The sequence below is a fragment of the Labrus mixtus genome, chromosome 21 (assembly GCF_963584025.1).
Source record: "Labrus mixtus chromosome 21, fLabMix1.1, whole genome shotgun sequence".
In the NCBI taxonomy this organism is placed as follows: Eukaryota; Metazoa; Chordata; class Actinopteri; order Labriformes; family Labridae; genus Labrus; species Labrus mixtus.
This window is the reverse complement of record NC_083632.1, coordinates 22,834,738-22,856,347: the sequence shown is the minus strand read 5'-3', so window position 1 is coordinate 22,856,347 and position 21,610 is coordinate 22,834,738. Positions and strand designations below refer to the sequence as shown.

The 21,610-nt window shown below is 38.4% G+C and overlaps 2 protein-coding genes across 3 annotated transcripts; one reads left to right on the top strand and one right to left on the bottom strand.

The window, feature by feature from the left end:
• Positions 1-504: 504 nt before the first annotated feature.
• Positions 505-8,625, top strand: ube2ib (ubiquitin-conjugating enzyme E2Ib). Its single transcript, XM_061028587.1, has 7 exons — positions 505-662; positions 2,561-2,639; positions 2,726-2,809; positions 3,117-3,189; positions 5,378-5,487; positions 7,230-7,309; positions 7,838-8,625. Exons 2-7 carry the CDS (start codon positions 2,574-2,576, stop codon positions 7,899-7,901), a joined length of 477 nt encoding a protein of 158 aa, XP_060884570.1. The 5' UTR covers positions 505-662; positions 2,561-2,573; the 3' UTR covers positions 7,902-8,625.
• On the bottom strand, positions 8,624-21,322 carry LOC132955646 (interleukin-21 receptor). 2 transcript variants are annotated; one of them, XM_061028577.1, is made up of 8 exons: positions 21,201-21,322; positions 14,198-14,330; positions 13,886-14,088; positions 13,636-13,793; positions 11,415-11,592; positions 11,226-11,331; positions 10,721-10,799; positions 8,624-10,645 (listed from the first exon to the last, which is right to left on the bottom strand). In XM_061028577.1, the coding sequence occupies exons 1-8, from the start codon at positions 21,319-21,321 to the stop codon at positions 10,193-10,195; spliced, it is 1,431 nt and encodes a 476-aa protein (XP_060884560.1). In that variant the 5' UTR covers position 21,322; the 3' UTR covers positions 8,624-10,192. The 2 variants fall into 2 exon arrangements, with proteins under 2 accessions (XP_060884560.1, XP_060884561.1); XM_061028578.1 differs by having other exon boundaries at positions 14,198-14,327.
• Positions 21,323-21,610: the final 288 nt, after the last annotated feature.

The following is a 21,610-nucleotide window of genomic DNA, read 5'->3' as shown; positions in this document are numbered from 1 at the left end:
TATGAAAGTAAGGTCGATTCAAACTCTTTTTAATGGTAATAATAATGTGATTTGACAGACGTTGTCGTTTGGATAAACGCTCTGTGGGCTATACAAAGATGATATATGAGACAAGATGGAAATCTGCCAAAATGGGACGTCTCCTGCATGGCCATCCTTGGTCTCCAAAATATATTTATTTAAGTTTGTATTCCTTATAGCTACAGCGATAGTTGTATTAAAACTTTCTGTAATGATATTAACGTGATAATTTTGCTTATTTTATCATCTGAGCTGGTAAATTTTGCGTGAGTAAACAGCAACCGCCGCAAAGCTAAGAATGATATTCCTCGTCAGTCAAAAGAGCAAGAGAGGATTCTGTGACTCAAATGATATGGTTTACCATAAACAATTAACATTTGTTTCCGACAAAATGATTTTCCTTTGCAGAGAAAACAACAAAAACAAAACACAAATGTTAAAAGTCAAACGCGCAGCCTAGGGGCTATTTAAACAATGCCGGAAGTGCGCGGGGGATGACTGTCTTGTGTCGCTGTTTCCGTGTCTGGCTTGAGTCGGAGCGGGTGGTTTTTCAGGAGGGAAACTTTGCAAGGTTTAACGGGATTTGAGCACGCTTATCACGTTTCGCCTAATTACAAGAGCCATTGCAGCCACACTGAGAGGTAGGAATACACCTTAATTAAACAATATGTTAATTTGGTCGTGTATCATGTTATTTTATCCGCTTCAGTTTGCGCCATTTTCGCTAGTTTGGTAATGCACAAATGTGCGCCTTTCAGCTCTGGCGTTCTTTGTCCCTATTCTTTAATGGACTATAATGTGTTTGTTTTCTTTGGAATACACCACATCCTTGTTTTACATCCGAAAGTACATGTTTTAACGCGTTAGAGGAAAGGAAGTGTTCCGTTTCTGATCCAAAATAGTGTCCAAATCAAGTGCAATTGCGCATTTTTGTGCTGCATCAGGCCGTGTCAAGACGCTAACAGCGCCAGCGCCTCTTCGAATAAAGCATGATTCTGGCGCACATGAGTTAGCTGGACAAGCTAACCGGTTAGCATGCTTATCAAACAGCGTTAATTGTCAGCGTGTGGACTCTTACGTGACAGCAAGTTTGGAGGAATGTAAAACAAACATGACACGGTTTCCCGGGGTCCATAAGTTGAACACGAAACGAAGAAGAAACGTTTGAACATGCATGTATGTCCACCGGCTAGTTTGGCTAGCCACCTTGACTGAACCAGACATGTTTAGAAGACACATGTTCAGTTATACATTCACTTAAGCCAATGAAAACTGTTTTAAATTCTTATTTTAAGTTTGCCGTGCGATTGTGCAATCCTTTGGCAACAACCCCATCGCTTTAAAGTTGGTAAACAAAACGAGGGGAGACACTAGTATTGTTGCTTTGCCTCATTGTCATTACCCAGAAACCATCGTTGCTATAGAGATCTTTTATTAGACATTCCATTAGAAGCTCTGATTAGAGCTCCTCATTAGCTCTCCGGTGTAAACTTCACTGAGTGTAGGAAATCCTTTCCTGTGTACATTAACTACTGAAGCCTTATATTGGAGGTCACTCAGGTGGATAGTGTTTATACATTACTCTGCACTTTTAACTCTCTCACACTTACAGAACCACCAGTCAATCTTAAAGTTAGTTAACTATAATAACATGCAGCATACACCTTGTCAGGTTACTTAATACTGGATGCACAATATTTATAAAGAATGGTGCTTTGAATCACAGAAATTGTCAGAATCTCATAATAGGGCTGGGAAATATATTGAGTTTTTTAGATATATCGATATGTTTTCAAACACGATATAGGGTAAGACAATATGGATATAGTTTAAGTTGCATTAAAATAACGTTACAGAGGTGCCAGGTCACCTTTTTCCATATCTCACTGATGATGATGATGACTGACTGTCTGTCCCTCTTAACCCTGCTCCTCCTCTCCCTCTCTTTTATTGTATTTAAGGAACATTCTTATTTTATCATATTACTTTTTAAATTCACAATCAGGTAGTTTAATTTCCATGTGTTTTCACTGTTTATAAAATACATATCGATATATATCAAGTATCGCCATTCAGCTAATCAATATCAAGATATGAGTTTTGGTCCAGTGCCCATGTTATGAGGTCGTCCAGCCCTACCTCATAACATGTAGAGACTTGTGCTGCAACTATCCCAATACTTTTGTAAGTAAGTAATTTCCCATTATTTTCACCATTGTTTTGTTTTTGTCAGACAGTATTTGGAAAATGCATCACCTCAGTCCAACATGAATCTTTAAATCATAGGTTTCGTCTTACCAACAGTCTATGTGCAGTGATGTTTAATACAGTGACACGAATCAACCAAATTCTTGCACCTTTTTTTTTTCGCTTTATAAATGACCAAAGCCACTGATGGTGTCTGCATCAAAAACAATGTGTGATGATATGAAGGTCAACTCAAGTTTTCACAGTAATGAATTCCTCGACAAAGTCTTGGATTTGTGTAGTCATTCCTGATATTGGACATGATAACTGACATTTCATCTTTTCAATGCAGGAGTCCACAAATCATGTCAGGCATTGCATTGAGCCGGCTTGCCCAGGAGCGCAAGGCATGGCGGAAGGACCATCCTTTTGTAAGTAGACCCTCATGATCCGGCTTTACTGTTCGGGTATATCTCTCCAGGAAACACTGATGTCTTAACTGTTTAAAATCTTTCAGGGATTTGTTGCTGTACCAACAAAAAACCCAGATGGAACCTTGAATCTCATGAACTGGGAATGTGCTATTCCTGGCAAGAAGGGGGTAATGTATCTCAGAGTCTGATTGTAAACAAAACATCTTTGTGTGGTGATGCACCCACTGCTTAATAAATCTAAATGTACTTTTTATCAAATGTACTTTTCTATTGTATGTAGATGTAGTAAGTAAGTTGTATTATATAGTAACACTACATGTATTTTGCACTTCTGTTGCCATACCAACAATAATATGGATGGACATTTTATGGACCAAACCGGCTTGAGAATTTGATCCTTCTTAGTAAGCAGTTGTAAAGTGAAACCTGTTTCACTTTTATTTAAATGAAATGTGTATGTTTTTGTCCCCCTAGACTCCGTGGGAAGGAGGCCTGTTCAAACTGCGCATGTTGTTCAAGGATGACTATCCCTCATCACCTCCTAAATGTGAGTTACAGTCTGACCTGCATAAACAAAACTGGATTGTGATTACCTCTCACATGGTTATCATCTTTTGGCACATGCTTGTAGAAATCTGTTTTGTTTTTTTTAGTCAGAAATGGGACGATGTACTGCACAGTCAAATAATTAATCTTGAGTGTAAGTCAGATGCAACCCCCAGTGCATTACCAGTATTCATTTGTTGGTAAGATGAATGGTTTGGCTAAATAACAATCAAAGTGAGTTAATGAACTCATGCAAGTTGGACATTTGGTCAAATAAAATCTCCTGTCATTCTTACTGTTTCAACCAAATAGAATCATAAACCCTTCCAACATGTCAAACTATTCTTGTAATGTAAAAGGGAATCAACTATAGCCCAAACTAACTGCAGTTAAAACGGTACCAACAGTTGGTTGTTTAAACTCCACTTTATCTTATGTAGAAATAAACTGTTTTTCAGAATTGACATTACGATGTGCTCTTGTGCTATAGTCACATTGCAAGGCGTGCAATGTCAGCAGAGACAAAGTAACTTAAATTTCATAAGACGGCTTTCTGCGTTGGTTGATACAAAATAAAATATTACAAGGTTCACATTTTCCATGACTAATCTTCAAGAAAAGTCTGATATTGCATAACCAGTGCAGCCCTTCACCAGAGCACTGAGTGACCTGACTGCTGTGCATGTAGAGTCTGTGTACCACCCCCCTGTAAACATTCATGTGGCACTACTACCTAACCCACATACTGTCACCTGGATGATCAAGGCAGTTTATGAAGGTTTAAAATCTGCTATCAGAAGCACCTCGCTGCTCGACACTTCAGTTACATATGCTCCTAACAAATGTGCAGTGTGATTTCTTCTTTTTAGTGGATACTTTTTTTAACCACACATACAGCAGGGTTTTTATTGGTCGCAGGCCGCTGTGCAAAACTGAGAGCATTCCATTTAACAAGTAGCTGTGACGAGTTGATCCAAACCTTTGTGTAGAAAACCAAACGGACACATAAACTGTGTGATCAGGATCTATGTCCATATCTCAGGGCATGTAGATCTGTTTGTTGCTTTGTTTAAGAGTTCTTCCTCCCAGGCCTCACCAGAAGGTTGTTTATCTTCCACCACTCAGGTTAAACATACATTAGAATTTATTTATTTTTAATTACATTTGAACACCTCAGCCCTATTTTAGGATGACGTGGTTAACCGGTTGTACGGTTAACTGAGATTAAAAATGTCTCGGTTAATTATTCTTTAAGGCTCCGCTACACCGCGTTTTTCTATTCTCACTGGCAAAAAGGGGGGCGGGCCTTGAGTTTCGGTCCAACCCGCACAGAACAAAAACAGTGTGACACCACCCGTTGCGTTCCAGCTAAATGTGCCTTCTTTATTATAATTAGGAAGTCACATTAAGCTGGTACACAACAGTTATAAGATTATTTCTCAGACTATCGAGATGTCAAAATCCACAATCGTTGCATCCCTAGCTGCAACATTGTATACTTTTTAAGGAACCTAGTGATTTAATAAAAATCACATTTGTTCATTGAATTTTTGTATCTGATTTACACACTGCATATCTGGTATAAAATTTCTTGTGTTTTTTGTATAGCATTTTATTGCAAAGAAAGAATGATCTCCGCTTTCCTTCCCTGCAGTAACAAAGAGATTTTTCCCATCCTTGACTGTATGGGCGTTTTGATAACTTCTAAACACTGAAAATGTTCCTGACATTGATCTGAAAGCATCCCCCATTTCTACATACTTCTCTTGTCAAGCTTGTTATTGATTCATTGTTGGACTCGGGCTTATTTTCTATCCACTGCAGTCCATCTTTGATTTGTTATTCTATGACTGAATGATTAGAGCTGATGGTGCCTCTTCACTCCTCTAATCTATCATTTGGCTGCTCAGTATTGTCCTGTAATTGTGTGAACCTAATCATTACACTCTGAGACACCCGCATCTGGCACTGTGACATGTGACACCTCTAATATCAGGGCTGCTTTGTCTGAATGTCACATGAGTATAACATTAAATTAGTCCCTGTGTGAACATCAGGGACTAAGACTTCCTCTTAGTGAAAAGCTCAGCCGTGAAACATCTCAGTGACATTATTGGAATTTGTTTATTTTGTCTGACGTTTTGATTGGATATCATCTGTAACATAAGTGCACATTTTTTGTGTTTCAGGTAAATTTGAGCCTCCACTCTTTCATCCAAACGTGTACCCATCAGGCACAGTATGTCTATCTATTTTAGAGGAGGACAAGGACTGGAGACCGGCCATCACAATAAAGCAGGTTTGCCAACTTTTCCTCATTTGCATTCTCAAGAACTTAAGAAAAAATGTCCTTAACATCGCCTTTCATCTTTTGCTTTGGTCTCGCTCTGTATCTCTAATGTTTTATGCAAGTCTGTGAAATACTGCTGGGAATTCCAGCTAAGCTTTGCATAGTTTTTCAATACACTTTATTTTAAATTCACATTTAGTTTGTTGTCATAGATGAAACGCAGATAAATGATGAATAGTCCAGTAGGGAGTCAGTGGGGTGCACCAGAGGTTTAAATGATAATAAATGAAACTGAAGCTTAAAGAATGAAACAGAAGATAATCAAATATCTTTATATTTAAACAATGTGTCAATCAAATACCATGACATTTCAAATTTCCCCCCTGGGATTAATAAAGTATTTCTGATTCTGATTCTGAAAAGATGCATCATCAATACCTGGGCCCATATTCACAAACATCCTGAGAATCCTCTCAGACACCTTCTTACATTTTTAGCCGAGGAGAGATTTAGGAACATTCTGAGAGCAGCTCTGAGCAAGGAAGACACAGGAACTTTTATCTCAGTGAGGAGGTGTGGTTGGCTGAGTTGCTAGGTATGACACATGTTTTTAGGAGCTATGACTGGTTAATCCCCCAAAAAATTAGAAAAAGGTCAATCATACATTCTAGTCAGACACGGTGTAATTATGAACACTATGAAATTAGCATCTGTCTGATAATTTGTAAGACATACTTCAAAAATATACAGCCTACAAAGTGTCTGAAACACATGCCCACTTGTGCAGGTGAAGAGGCTTAATTAGTGATTGGATGTGACTGTGGAGGTAACCACATAGAGAAACTCAACATGCATGTCTCACTTTGTACTTTTTATCCTCCTCACTACTCCTAACAGTTTAACACCTTAGGAGCTCTCTTAACCCTCAGGCATCAGTTTAATTTAAAACCCTCTTAAGTCACTAAGGACAAAAATGTCCACTTCTGAAAGTAGAAAAAAATATCAATCTGTTCTATTTTTATAGCAGTTTTTTAGGAAGTGGACATTTTTGTCCTTTGGGACATAAGAGGGTAGAAAACATGTTTCACAGTGTTCTGTTGATCTATTAAACCAATAAAATGTGCATTCCAAAATGTGTCAAGAGAGAGACTTTCTTACAAAAATGTGTGCCATTATGCACTAACACAGACAAAATGATGACCAGATGAAGAGGAAACATTTGACCAAATGGACAAAAATGTCCATAATGATGCAAGAGGGTTAAGGGCTAAGATTCTTTGTGAATAACTTGAGGCCAGCTGAGCCAAACTAAGAGTTTTTACGCCACAGCCAGAAGTACGGGGCACTTCCTTTTAGTTTTTATTCAGATTTCTTTGACACCTTCATGTTGGGTAGTGGAAGTTCTCAAGACAGCCTTATTGTTTTTGTACATTTTGAACTATGCGAATAAGCTGGTCGTCTGTGTTCTTTCTTACTGCATATCACTTGTTTGTCTCGAAGAAAAGGGTCCAGCCAGCCTGCAGAACCACCGTAGTCAGTCATAGGTCAGAGTAGATGTTATTGACATCTTGAAGTCCCCAGTGTGGCCGCAAATCTCTCAAGAAATCCTTGTTCAATTAAAGTTTCATATATGGAAACGATCATTAGTCACCTCTCAGCTCGATTCTGTTGATTGATGAAAAACAAGAGTCCTTTTTTGATTCCTTCTTTGAGATCCAGCTCTCAGTCTCATTTAGTCCTCTATCCCTCAGATCTTATTAGGTATCCAAGAACTCCTTAATGAACCAAATATCCAGGATCCAGCCCAAGCAGAAGCTTACACAATCTACTGGTAAGTAGATGTCATCTCGTCAAACAAGATTCCAAAAGGGAATGTGTATGTGTCAGGGTTGAAACTGGTGAGTTTTACTTGAGCTGTAATAACTTTGACATGTTCAGGCACAGACTTAAAACCAAATGCACTTTTGATTAGTAATAACTCAGTGAAATATTTTTCCTTTTTGTTACATATTATCCTTCCTGTAATCAAAGCAGCTGTTTGTAATATGACAGAAAACTCTCACTATGTGATAGAAGTAGATGTTTGCTCAGTGACCTCATGTCCTCTTTGATTTGTGTGTTTGCATCCTAAACATTAAAGTGTATTAACTGATAGTTATACTTCATGTCAACCCTGATCAAGACAAATGTCAAGCTTTTCAACCTGGAATATAAATCTTAAAAATTACAGATCTTTCTATTTCTGTCAGATCAGCTGAAAGTGGATTCTATTTATTTCACTTCTGCTTTCAAAATGGTTTTGTTTCTAATTTTGACTTGCATCACAACAAGATAACTTTTTTTTGTGTCATCTTTCCAGCCAAAACAGAGTAGAATATGAAAAAAGAGTTCGAGCACAAGCCAAAAAGTTCTCCCCCTCGTAAGGCCGAAACCCCCCCTCGCTCCGGCAGAAGGAATGGGTTTAACAAGGATCACCTCCCCGCTCAGTCTCTCGATGAATGTGCTCCTCTCACATCAGGACTTGCTTAAAGACTTCTATTTAAACTCCACACATTCTGTGCCATCCGTTCTCCTCTCGCCTATCCATTTTTGTTCTTAATTGCCAGTTGGCGCATAATGCTGGGAGGGGATGGGTGCTCCAGCACCCTGGTTGTTTCTTTTTAAACATTAATTGTCTTATGTGGTGCAAGGGACACAGCTCGCTACCAGTTTCATCAACTCCATGCAGGCTGGCTGTCATCAATGTTCAAAGAAGAAAATGTCTTTGTTTTATTTAGCTCTTTCACAGGGTCTATTCCTTTCTGTTTTCCCCCTTTTATTTTCCATAAATTTAATGTAAAATTAGCTTCTTTCATTGTCAGTATTTCAACTGCTGTATAATGAATGGCACTTTTATACTGTTGTATCTCACTAGTGTCTCTAGATGGCTCTGTCTAATTCTCTTTCCCAGGTTTTCTATTCAGCATGCTGTAATATACGATAGAATCTGCTGCCTTGGCTGTCTTTTTGTTATTCAGAGTGTTTGCTATGGAATAAATAAAAATGGCCATGATGACTGAAGCAGATAGGCTTACTTCTGTACCAGACTTTAAGGTTATATGGTGCTTTGTTCATGTATGTGTTGGCGTAAATAAAACTTTCTACAAACGTTTGTGTTTTTCTTTATTCAACTTAATCAGACAGTTTCACATAACTTAACATACTATAAAGTCGTATAACGTTATTCCAAAAGCAACATAAATAACTTTACTTATTATAAAGATGGGGCTGCCAAAACAACATAGTGATGGTTCTAAGTGCACAATGTGAAAGAAGAGAAAAACAGATTGTAAAAGTAATCTAATTTATAGTAGACTCGATGTGCCTCTGTAAAAATACATTTGTACTTTATGTAAACATCCTTTATTGGGGCGCAGATGGCCTAGCGGTTAGGTTGCGCACCATGTACAGAGGCTTTAGTCCTCCAAGCGGACGTCCCAGGTTTAAGTCCCACCTGCGGCTCCTTTCCTGCATATCATTCCCCTCTCTCTCTCGCTCTCTCTCTGTCTCTCACTGATTTCCTACTCTATCCACTCTTTTCAAATAGACACAAAAAGCCCAAACTAAATCTGAAAAAAGAAGCTCCTTTACATAATTTACTCAAAACAATAAATCATAATGCTGCAGAAGTATTTTCCAAAAAGCATTTACAAATGTTATATCTCAGTTCTTTGTTTAAAAAAAATCTGAAGTAAGCAGTTGCAATTGTTCTGAAGCATTACATGTTGATATGTGAACTCTGTTACTGTCCCAGCACACTATCATTTAGATATGTTTGCATTCAGAGGTCTGCAATCGATTAAGACAGAATATAATGTCCATTTAATACAAATATTTTTAGATATATAAAATGCAACATTTGTTATCAGAATGTTTCATACATCAACATAAAAAATATTCTACTTGTAATGTAAAGAAATATACATACTGCATGAGTATTCACTTCTCTTGAGCTATTCACAACTTGTCACCTTACTCCTGCAAATCCTGTACATTGGTCTTATTAGGATCTTATGTAATGGACCGAAAGAAAAGGTCCACAATGTCTCATGGTGTTTAAAACTATTTACAAATAAAATAATGGAAAGCCAAAGAAAACCCTACCTACGATCTGGTTCAACAAATAGACTTTGGATTAATGTTATTATCTAACAGAACTGCTTTTTGAAATGAACTTTGTTTATCAAACTGTTCAAAATCAAATTCCAGGTTGTAACCTGTGTAATGTGGTGAAGTCCAAGAAAGACGAGTTCTTATGGAGGTCGTTGTGTATGTGTCGGCATATACGGTATATAAAAATGTCAACCTATCCTAAAGTTGACATGAAGGATCGATATTTTCAGTTATATTAAAACACTGAATTGATGAGTTGATCATTATCTTTATCAATCAATCAATTTTTATTTGTATAGCGTCAACTCATAACAAGTGTTATCTGGAGACACTTTACAAAAAGCAGGTAAAAGACCTTACTCATTGTTATGTTACAAAAAGCAGGTAAAAGACCTTACTCATTGTTATGTTACAAAAATCAGGTAAAAGACCTTACTCATTGTTATGTTACAAAAAGCAGGTAAAATACCTTACTTATTGCTATATTTCAAAGACTCCTTTACTATTTTGACGTACCTTGACACCTATCCAATTACCACATGCTAACACAATGCTTTATGCCTCAGAAATGGCACCCACTCTGCTCCTCCCTGTTGGTGCCGGGCTTCATTGCCGGGCCTGGGCTGATCTGCTGGAAGGCGCTCAGGGTGCAGTACTCATTGCAGTACCAGGGAGGGTCCTTCTCCAGGGATGTGTGGCTGCTGAGCCAGCACCCTGAGTCCCCCTCAGTTGGACTCCCTGGCGCTGAGCTAAAAGTCAGACTCCCTGGATCTGACAGAGGAGACATGGTGCTCACAGCATACGGGACGCCCAGGAGAGAGACATCGCAGCGTGGATCTGAGACGTTGCTGTAGGTGCTGCCCTCCATGAACCGGTTCTGACATTGAGGCCGACCCTCCTCTTCCTCTTCCTCCCCCTCGTCCTGAACATCTGCACACTTTGTTAGTGTGTCTATTTGGAGCGTTTCCTCTGTCTTCAGCATGTCTGCTGTGTTTTCTTGTGTAATCACCCAGCTCTATGATCACAGTAATGTTCAGGGACAGAATCAGGATTTAATAGTTAATATGTTATGCAACCATCTTCAACTTACCTTGAAGTCTCCCTGGCAGTCGTGGTACAGGGTGTGGAAATAAGGGGCTGGAGTTGGGATGAAGGCATTTTGCTTCCACCTGTAAGCATGAGGAAAATAAAGATAAAACCAATCAATCATTAAATCAATTTTTATTTGTATCGCGTCAACTCATAACAAGTGTTATCTGGAGACACTTTACAAGAAGCAGGTAAAAGACCTTACTCATTGTTATGTTACAAAAAGCAGGTAAAAGACCTTACTCATTGTTATGTTACAAAAAGCAGGTAAAAGACCTTACTCATTGTTATGTTACAAAAAGCAGGTAAAAGACCTTACTCATTGTTATGTTACAAAAAGCAGGTAAAAGACCTTACTCATTGTTATGTTACAAAAAGCAGGTAAAAGACCTTACTCATTGTTATGTTACAAAGATATTACAAAATGACGTGCATTTCACTTCTAGAAAATGAAATTTGCATTATTGTGATTTTGTATGTACTGAGAGGTAATAGGTGGGCCGTACTTTTTAATAGGAGCGTAGCAGAGAAGTAAGACCAGCAGCGCCGTCACACATAAGGGGGTGAAGACCATCACAGCCAGCCTGGACTTCAATGTGCTTGAAGTGAGATCTGTACACATCAACACATAGGAGAACATATCGATTCATTCTATTGATTCACTTTATTCAGTCGTTTTCTGGGTGTAATCTTACCATCCACAGTGGGCTTGGTCCTCCAGTTAATCTCAGAGGACCAGCCGCTCCACTGACCCTGGAAATAGTCCTGATCAGGACCGGAGCGTACTCTGGCAGAGTACTCTGTGTCAGGCAGAAACTTGTCATCATCCACAGAGTAATTTGTTATTGCCACGCTGATCGTATGAGATGTGATCTAAAGAGAAACAAACAGAGTGTAAAGTTAAGAGAGTTTGTAAAGGTAAGGAACGTCCTGTACGGAGGCCCATTCCTGCCAAATCAGGCTGAGCTGTAAAATATTTGAAAATAAGCTATTTTCAAAACAATGTTTACGGTTTCTACAACTATAAACAATGACAATCAACACTTCTGTAAAGAATATTTTAGGATTTAAAAAAACAATGCCCCAGATCCCGTAACTCCCAGCCTTTATAGATTGTTTCTTGCTCATGTGATTAAATCCAGTTTCCACATTATTTAGCTGTGTATCCCAGAGGGTCATTCCTGTTTTATTACTTCATCTCATTTTAAGAGCTGTAGTTTTGTAGTGAGGGCAGAACAACAAGCTTTAATCACATTACAGGTGTTCAACAGGGTTTTCAGCTGGCCAGGTTTACTGGGGACCAGGAATGATGTGTTTGGGAAAAGCCCTTAGAACGAAAAACACATTTTTGACCACAACATAGAACTGTTCTGAATCATATAATGCACTTTTTTCTTTTAGCCTTTACCCAGTGCAGGCCTTAATCCTTAAAAGAAATTGAAAGACAATTCTAATACTTTAAATCTCGAGTCATTAAAGTACCTACAGAAGAAAATTATGCAATGCATGTATGAGTTCTTTCCCTTCTGCTTGTTCTTTATCACATCTGACACATCTGGAATTCTTGTTTTGTAATATATAGTTTAAAACTTAAACACAGACTCAACACCCCTGTGACACTTTTCACTCTTCTTTTTTAAATCTGCTTTGTTGTAGTTCATATCTTCAGTTCTGTACTTATTCAATCCATGGAAACATCCATTCACTTATATATTATGACCTTACAACAGGTATAAAAACACAATATAAGCTCTAAACATCCCAGTCTCCACTCTAAATGTATCCAGTCTGGAGTCCATGAGATTTGTAATTATTCAACAACAACAACAACAACAACAACAACAGAAACCTTGAAATACAATATTCCCCTGTAGAATGTATATTTATGCTCCACCTCTGATGTATTCAGATTTATATTCCAGCCTCCTAGAATAAGAATTTCACTCGATATGTTACTGTATAACCGGAATGACAATAAACATCTTGACTCTTGAATTAACATGTTTAACTTGTTTGTTTCAATAATCAGAAGAGGCTACATTGCTTCATTGAAGGCATTGTGCATAAAAAGCAAAAAAAATATGATTGCTGAAATCACCTTAAGTCTGGCTCACACTGTGTGATTTTTCCCCGATTGTATAAAAGTCGGGGTGGCATGTCAGCTCACACTGTACGAGTGAAATCGAGACGGAGCGTTGACAGTTGTTAATAAAGTTTCATTTGAAAAAAACAAAGGACGACGGTTGGTGAAAGAGAAGGAAGTGGAAGTTGTTTTAGGATATAGAGAAGTTGATACGATCGTAGATATATGGATACAAGTTTCAGAAAAGTGCTGCACTGATGATCTGTACAGAAAACTAAAAAAAAAAAACACCCCTGGTTGCGTTGTGCCGCTGGTCGCCATGACTACAGTCCTCTCTTGTCTCTCCTGATTATATTGTAGTCACACACAACTTCTGCCGGACCCTTTCATGACGTAAACGTAAAGATTTTAAATTCTAAATATCAAACATGTTTGATATAAATCGGGGCATCCCCGACGATCGCCAGGAGAGACCCTATGATTGTCGGGAAGGAAGAATCGGAGCTGAAATCGGCCCGATTATCCTGCAGTGTGAGCCAGGCTTAAGATACATGGTTTCTTCTGCGTCACAAAATATCGGCTAATGTTGCCTCAATCTGTCTAATATTCCTAAACGACCCTGCTATTTCTGATGTGCCGTACAAAGGTCTACTCTGCATTTTTGACAGGAATAGAAATGATATCACTGAGGATGTAGAGGACTAAAATAAAACTTGTGAATCACATGTGATACCTTTGTCTTTGAATGCATTGTAGATCGGCTCATAGACTTTTAACTGTTTCAAACAAGGGATGTGTCATTCTCATGACTCCAAAAAACCAAGAGATCTTACGCTGAACTCTTCTCCTCTCTTGTAGTAGTAGAGCTCATACTTCAGGGTTTTAGGCAGATTGGTCACCTCACTGTACTTCTCGTACGTACTCTCCCAAGTAAAGCGGTGCTGTCCGGACTGGTGGCTGATGTTGAGGCAGCATGGTGAGTTTGGTTTAACTGAATAGAGGACACATTAAAGACAAACACATATTTGGATTCACGTTTTCTGTTGCATCTGGTGATGAGAACAGACAGGTAGTATATCTTACTGTTTTTGTAAGGCTTGAATCTGTCCATCGGAGGTTTGCAGTTTTCCACCCCTTCATTTTGTTTGTGACACAGAGAGAATAGATAGGTATCTGTTTCCATAAAGGCATTTGATACATAGTCATAATCAATGTCTGTATTGGGTATTTCAATAGAACAGAAGTAATCCTCGGCGTTCTGTATCAACGGACACACAAACGGCTTTCTGCACAAAGAGGAGAGAGGAGAAACAATAAAAGAAGCATGAGGCTTTTCTTCACATCAAGAGGTCATTTTCATCAAGATTAACTAATAAAAACAAACAACGGCCTCACTTTTGATTTTTTTTCCCAGCGGTGAGCCAGTAGGAGATGTTGCTGTGTGAGGTGTTTGCTGTGGGTGGGATGTTCAGGGAGCAGTTGATGGTGAACAAGTAGTCGCTCATGCACTGAAGATTGTGGTTCCCTGCTGAAAAGATTACAAGAAATGTTCCATATGGAATAACATTTATCCCAAAGTAACCCGACATGCATTGTACATTTTATACTTAAATGTGCTTCACTGCTTCATTAGAGGTTTTACAAACTCTACTACAGTAGTAGCCTATGTCACTAAGTACTCTACACATTTTATTATAAACCATGTCAAATATTTCAGAGATCAGTAACTAGACCAAGGTGAACCCTCTTCATTCCAGTGATACAATCCTGCTTTTTCTTCACTGCTCTTTACATAACTTGCTGCTATCAACATACCAAGTCACTTTAATCATCACTTGTCACCTTATCTTGCTGCACTGCACATAGTGTCTAATTGCCCTGTTAACATCACCATCTATATTGTACTTGTATATACCTCCTATTTTTATCTATATTTATCTCAACTATTGTGTTTACATTTTCTATTTTGTATGACCTTTTCTTCTGTCTTTTTGCTGCTGCAACGCCCGAATCCTATCCTATTGACTTGATTATGTTTTGTATCTTTTGAAGTTGATCAGAATGTAAATGAAGTTCTATGTTAAAGTTTTTTTTTTAACACAGAAAAAAACACATCTTTATATACGTTTTATATAGATGAAATGTATGTGCAAGTTTGTGTATGCAACAGGTAAATTGGAAGATGTGTCTGTCACATATATGGTCAACAGGGTTGCATCTCTCACTTGCTGCAAGAGAGGTGACATTTTTCTTTCCTTATTGCTTCATTCATTCCTTTGCTTTGCTTTTTTTCTCCCAGTATCAGTCCCCGACTACCTGGTAGTCATCCAAATCAAAGAACTCATCGTCCAAAAAAGGGTTTATTTTACATATTTAAAATCATTGTTGTTAGACTAGTAGTTCAACGTTTCTATATACGTTTTATTTTCCATTTCTGACACTGAAACTGCTTTAGGTAGAGATGTCCTCACATCAATGAACATGAGAAACAATGACTGATAACTCACCTAATGCACATAGTGATTTTTTTTTTTTTTTTTTAAGATTTATTTTGGGGCTTTTTATGCACCTTTTTTTAGAAGAAGCCACATGTCGGACCCGAGCCTGGGCGGTCTGCCCTCGAGGACTTCAGCCTCTGCACACTAACCACTAGGCCACTGGCACCCCAAATGTGTATATTGTTTTAAGATATGACAACATGTGAAACCATCATTTAACCCTTAGATGAATTTCAATCAAATGAGCATTCAATACTTCTTCAGAGATCAGTAAGAAGATCAAATAAAATGCAACCCTGGCAGCCATGCTCCCCCACTCTTCTCTTTGACTTTGTGCAAATGTATAAGTAATCAAAAATTATGCCTTTAGTGAAGTATCAATCAATCAGTCAATCAATACATTTTATTTTTTATTTTTTTTATTTGTATAGCGTCAACTCATAACAAGTGTTATCTCGAGACACTATGTTACAAAAAGCAGGTAAAAGACCTTACTTATTGTTATATTACAAAAAGCAGGTAAAAGACCTTACTCATTGTTATGTTACAAAAAGCAGGTAAAAGACCTTACTCATTGTTATATTACAAAAAGCAGGTAAAAGACCTTACTTATTGTTATGTTACAAAAAGCAGGTAAAAGACCTTACTTATTATGTTACAAAGTATCTCATTGAAGTGATTGTAAAAGGCTGCAGACTAGTGATGTGTAGTTCGTGAACGATTCGTTCAAAACGAACGAATCATCTGGGTGAACGAACTGAACTGAATCACTTACTGAAAAGAGTCGTTCATTTCTCAACTTCAGTTGCGCTCTCCTCTCTCCCGTCTCGTGTCTCTCTCTCTAGACCGTAAGAGTCACTCAAAGCCCGCCCTCCCTCCTCTCCTCAGTCAGTACAGTGTGTGTGTGTGTGTTTGTGTGTGTGTGTGTGTGTGTGTGTGTGTGACTGAGGCTGGTGACTCGCAGTCTCGCTCGTTCACGTTCAGTCAGTGTTTCGTTCACTGAACGTACTGAGAGGAAGAGAGTGACTCGGAGGCGGAGCTCTCGTTCAGTTCGTTCACTGAACGAATTGAACGAGAGCTCCGACATGAATCACTGAACGAACTGAAAGAGAGCTCCAACGTGAATCACTGAACGCACTGAGAGGAAGGGCGGAGCTCTCGTTCAGTTCGTTCAGTGAACGAACTGAACGAGAGCTCTGACATGAATCACTGACTGACTGAGAGGAAGAGCGGAGCTCTCGTTCAGTGAACGTACTGAACAGAACGGTCGGGGAAAATAAATGTGATTGTTTTAGCAGCTTTCAGTTTGCAAACTGTAACTTTATCCAACTAAATTCTCAGCTCATTGGCTTATTATTCACCACCGGCTGTTCTCAGAACGATCGCGAGCAGAACTAAACGTACGGCCGTGTTTCAGTTTATTAAATTCTGATTCAAGTACTGAACGATTCGGTGAACGAATCTTTTGAACGAATCACTTTACTGAACTGATTCTACTGATTCAGTACACTGAAAAGAACTGCTTTTCACATCACTACTGCAAACACAAAAAGGATCAAATAAAGATTCAGCCCTCACTGTTAGTTTAAAGAGCCCATATTATGCCCTTTTTGGATTTTGTATATTTAATCCATGTATCTACTTTTGTACGTTCACAATAGTTAAAGTCTGAAAAAAGTGTCTGTTTTCATGTACTGCTCCTCCTTGCTCCCTCTACGCTCTGAGTCCGTCAGCTACACTCTGCTGAGCCCACACTGTTAGACCCCACGTGGGCCAAGTCTGCTCTGATTGGTCAGCCGATCCGCTCTGTCGTTATTGGTCAGTTGCTCAGCACGGTTCTCGGAAATGTCACGCCTCTTTTACCATATTAGGAATGCAGCCACTGGCTCTGTCCGAGGGGAGCATAAACATTAGCACCTTAGCACTACTGTGCTAATGCAGGCTACGGCATATCGTGGACGTGCTACAGAAGTTAACGGGCGTGCAACATGAGCTGCTGGGCTTGCCACAACGAGCCAATGGGCTTAGATCAGTGACCTCACACTGACAATGACGTCGGACTGACAAATTTTTATCGAAGGGGGCTAGAACATAGACTGTAAATATTACTGGACGAACCCTGACCCGTTTGTTACATAGGCAGCAAATGAGTCCAATCGACGGCCGCATCCATATTGGATTTGCCGTCTCAACCTAACTTCGGATCAACTTAGTGACAGCAGTAAGGCGGGACCGGCGGGACTTAACTCCGCCCATTCAGCGCGACGTTAGCAGTCCACTTCACAGCGTAGCTAACAGCTAGGCTGCTATCATCCCCTATTCCTGCTCGTCCTGAGTTATCTCTATAAACAGTAAGTTAACATTTAACTTTTCTACAACACAGTTAAAACGAATTATATTCAACCCAAATATTAAGTCTTAATAAGTCTTAAAACTACACTTTTTTAAATATACAATTATGGTTATTAGTTATTTGTCAGAGCAGTTACTAGACTTTGTCAGTGTTAGCAGAGAAATACATCAGCAAAGTTTTATCCATAAACTGTAAATAAATGTTTATCTGCATAAACATATCTGAATGAAAACATCCAGAAGAAATCAATATTACAAAGCATACAGTTCATGTTACTGTTCTGACAAAAAGAGGAATGTCTGTGTCTTAAATTTACTGATGTCAACAGCGATGACAGTGAACATGACAATTGAAAAATAAATATTTAGTATTTATTATAAGATATTTGTTTTCTATAGAACCCCGTGAAGTCATAAAGTCTGTGGACAGTGTCAGCTTCACACCAAAAACTTTAAGTATTAGAAAAAATAGTGTTTAAGACTGGCATCTATTATTATGAGTTGCAGCTACCTTGTTTATTCCTGCAGATGTGGCTAATAACAAAAAAACACCCTGAGCTGTCACATGTAGTTAACTGTACATTTTGTCTTGTCTGAGGCATTAATTGAACACCTTTGTATTTCTCCTATAGACACAGTGTGGATTATTGGTGACAGAGAGCTGCAGAGACAGAGGAAGAAACCTGAGCCTCAACAACATCTTCATTTGTTGGTTCTTCTGGGGTGGACTTCGGTTGCTTCTCTTCAACAGCTCACTGCAAGGGAGGTCTCCCCCGGATGGCCTGAGTGATGTCACCCACAGGCTGAGAACTGGAGCTGAGGCGGGTTTTAAACCTCTTGACAAACCGTTACACCGCACCCGCCTGTCAAGCTGGTCAGCTACACACCTTATTGTGAATAACTCTTATCCTTCATCAAATCAAACGACCCCCGTACAGTGTGTCGATCGAGACATGAGCTAATCACACCTATTTGTTTGTTTTGTACCAAGCTGTAAACATGTTAATCTCTGCTGTAAAAACAGACTTTTTGAATGTGGTTTTTCAGATTAAATAAATATTTCTATATAAATGCACTCCTTTGTCTCTACTTATGAGTATACGTTTCAGATTTGAAATGACAAGACTAAAATGTGCATTAATGCTCAACTCATTAGCTTAGTAAGTCTACTTTTACACAACTTTTTATTCTTTTGACATTTTTTTTTACCAAATACTAATGTAGTTCAAAATGTGCCCTTAAACACAGCCCCATTCTTAAATCAAGATACATGGAGAGTAAATAAGATCAATAACTTGTGAATAAAAACAGTTAAAAATGATTTAGAAATGTAGTCTTCCCTGATCAATATCACATAATATCAACTTCTCCCATCTAAACTGGACAAAGGGTTTTAAATGGGAAGAAAATGGTTTGATTGCAAGTTGTTTGGAGGAGATCTATTTTTATTTGAACAGCTGAAGCATGAATACAGTCTTCTAAGGTGCAAACCGTCTTCCTTCTTCTGAAGCTTGTGGAGCTCCTTCATGTACTGCCGTCTTATCTGCTGGCCATCTTCTCTCACCAGAACTTTGACTGTTGAAAAGTCATTCTGAAGAAGCTCGAGCATGTGACAAGGATCCAGGAGAATATGGACTTTTAGTGCGGGGTCTTCAGGATGGCAAAGAAAGAGAGAAAATATCAGTTATTCATTAAATCATTTTTTTGTTCTCATCTATTTTTCTGTATTCATCTGTGTGTAAGAGCACATTTATAAATTCAACAGTGTACTACCCAGACAACAAAGGTACAGTATTCAGGTAATCAACATCTATTCAAAGTTAAGAAGATAAACCTTATTGTAATCATGATATTTTCAGCTCTCTCACTCACTTGCACAATGATATTACACATCAAATTGCCTCAGATTTTGTGTGAGGAAAGATAAAGCAGTTTATTGTGGATAGTACTTCATCTTAACATGAAACAAATATAACCTGAATTATTTAAATCATTAACAGTCTCTGTGCTTCAGTACAGAACATACAGTAACTCATTTATTATTAACATGAGCTCAGTACATGGCTGTATTCTTCAAACTATTTATTGTACTTATTGCTTTATATCTTATTTTAATTCCATATGTTATTTATGTTATATTTCTACTGCTATATTCTTTGTAAGAGCATCTGTAATGATTAAGAACTATATTAATAACCAGATTCAATTTTTTCTGAACTCACACAAAGTGAAGTTTTTTTTAAATTTGGTAACAGTTTGTACAAATCTTAAGACACTACATCAACCATGTAACATTGATGTCATCCTGTATAACCTACACAATATATGAGGTTCAGTTCAGTTTATGTTACTGACGGATAATTACGACACAAAGTTAGTTTTTTAATGTCCACATTTAGGTGGAGTATTACATTCATCATAACGTCAGATAACCATATTTACAGTCTGTGGTTAACCACCGAGGTGAACCTTTAGCTTCTAACATCACACAAACTCATTATTTTCAACATCTTAACAACAAACATTTCTAAACCATTGACTGTAAATAATGGACTACACTGAGTACAGTTAGCCGACTGGTTTACAAGCTAACGCTAAACAAGCTAGGTCCGTAAATATAAATACCGACACGAGTATGCAGTAAATACAACACTACTATATCACTTACCGAAAACAACTGAAGCATCAACTTCTTGGATGGTCTGTTAACCGCACAGCAAGCCATGTATGATGTCAGATATGTGTTAAACAAACTCTCCAAACGAAGTAAAAAAAAGAGGAGAAATCAGAGGCTGTTAGCCTCCTGACCTGCTGACCTGACAGACATGCAGCGCGCAGACCTGTCAATCAAATCTACCACAACCCTTATATGGGCATAGTCGTTTTCCTTAATAGAATAAAATCCGACGAGTTATAAAAAAAATTCACCCCCCACAGTGTGAGGAGAAGGGGCCGTCAACTTATCAGATATATCTCGTTTTTTGAACCAGGCTGTAAACATGTTAATTCCTGTGGTAAAAACGGGCTTTTTTGGCTGTGGGCTTATGGCACTTCCGGCGCTTCTGCAGCCAGCCTCAAGCGGAACCTCGAGGAACTGCAGTTTTTTGTACTTCCGCATTGGCTTCATTTTTCGAGACCGGAGGTTGCCCCTTGGGCTAGAACCGAGCGTTACATGCAGCTAATGCTACAGCTAACAGGAGGACGTAGGAGAAGCTGCGTTTCCGAGGACTTTGAATTTTTGCACATAGATGTGCCTAAACATGCACAGGACACTTAGAAAACACACTAAAGAGCATATAAAACCAGAAAAAGCAGAATATGGGACCTTTAAGAAAGAAAATTATGTTTAAAAAAAAAGGTATAGGGCATATTGATACAAAATTGAGCAGACTTTCTCAGAAGATCAAATAGTCCAAGTGTCCGAGTGCTTCAAGGGACAACATTGGTTCTTAGATCATGTTTGAATGAATCTTGTTATTCACTTTGGCATGACAGACAACATTTAATTTCACATTTAAAAAATGAGTAAATATTTAGACGGACATTACCTGAGACTTGACTTCCATGCACCAACACAGCGTAGGGAGAAACCAGCAGAGACTTGATCAACAGCATCTTCAGCAGAGACAACCAATCCATGTGTGCACACTTTACCAAGACGTCTCTCATGCTGCTTTAGAGTTTAATGAAGACTGAGAGTGGGAGGTTTCAGTCGGTCTTTTTCACCCTGATCACTATCACTCTCTGTGTGGGGAGGAGAGGATGTGCTGCTTCTTTTTTTTTTACAATGAGCAGTAGTAAAAGTTAAGTGTGCGAAAGGGGGCCAAACATACCCAGGAGTCTGACAGCATAATATATCATGCTGTGTTTTTGGTATAACTTTTTGTAAAGTTTGGTCATACAATAGAACATTTTAACATGAAGACTGATGAATGTTTAATTATCACTGTTTTAAGAT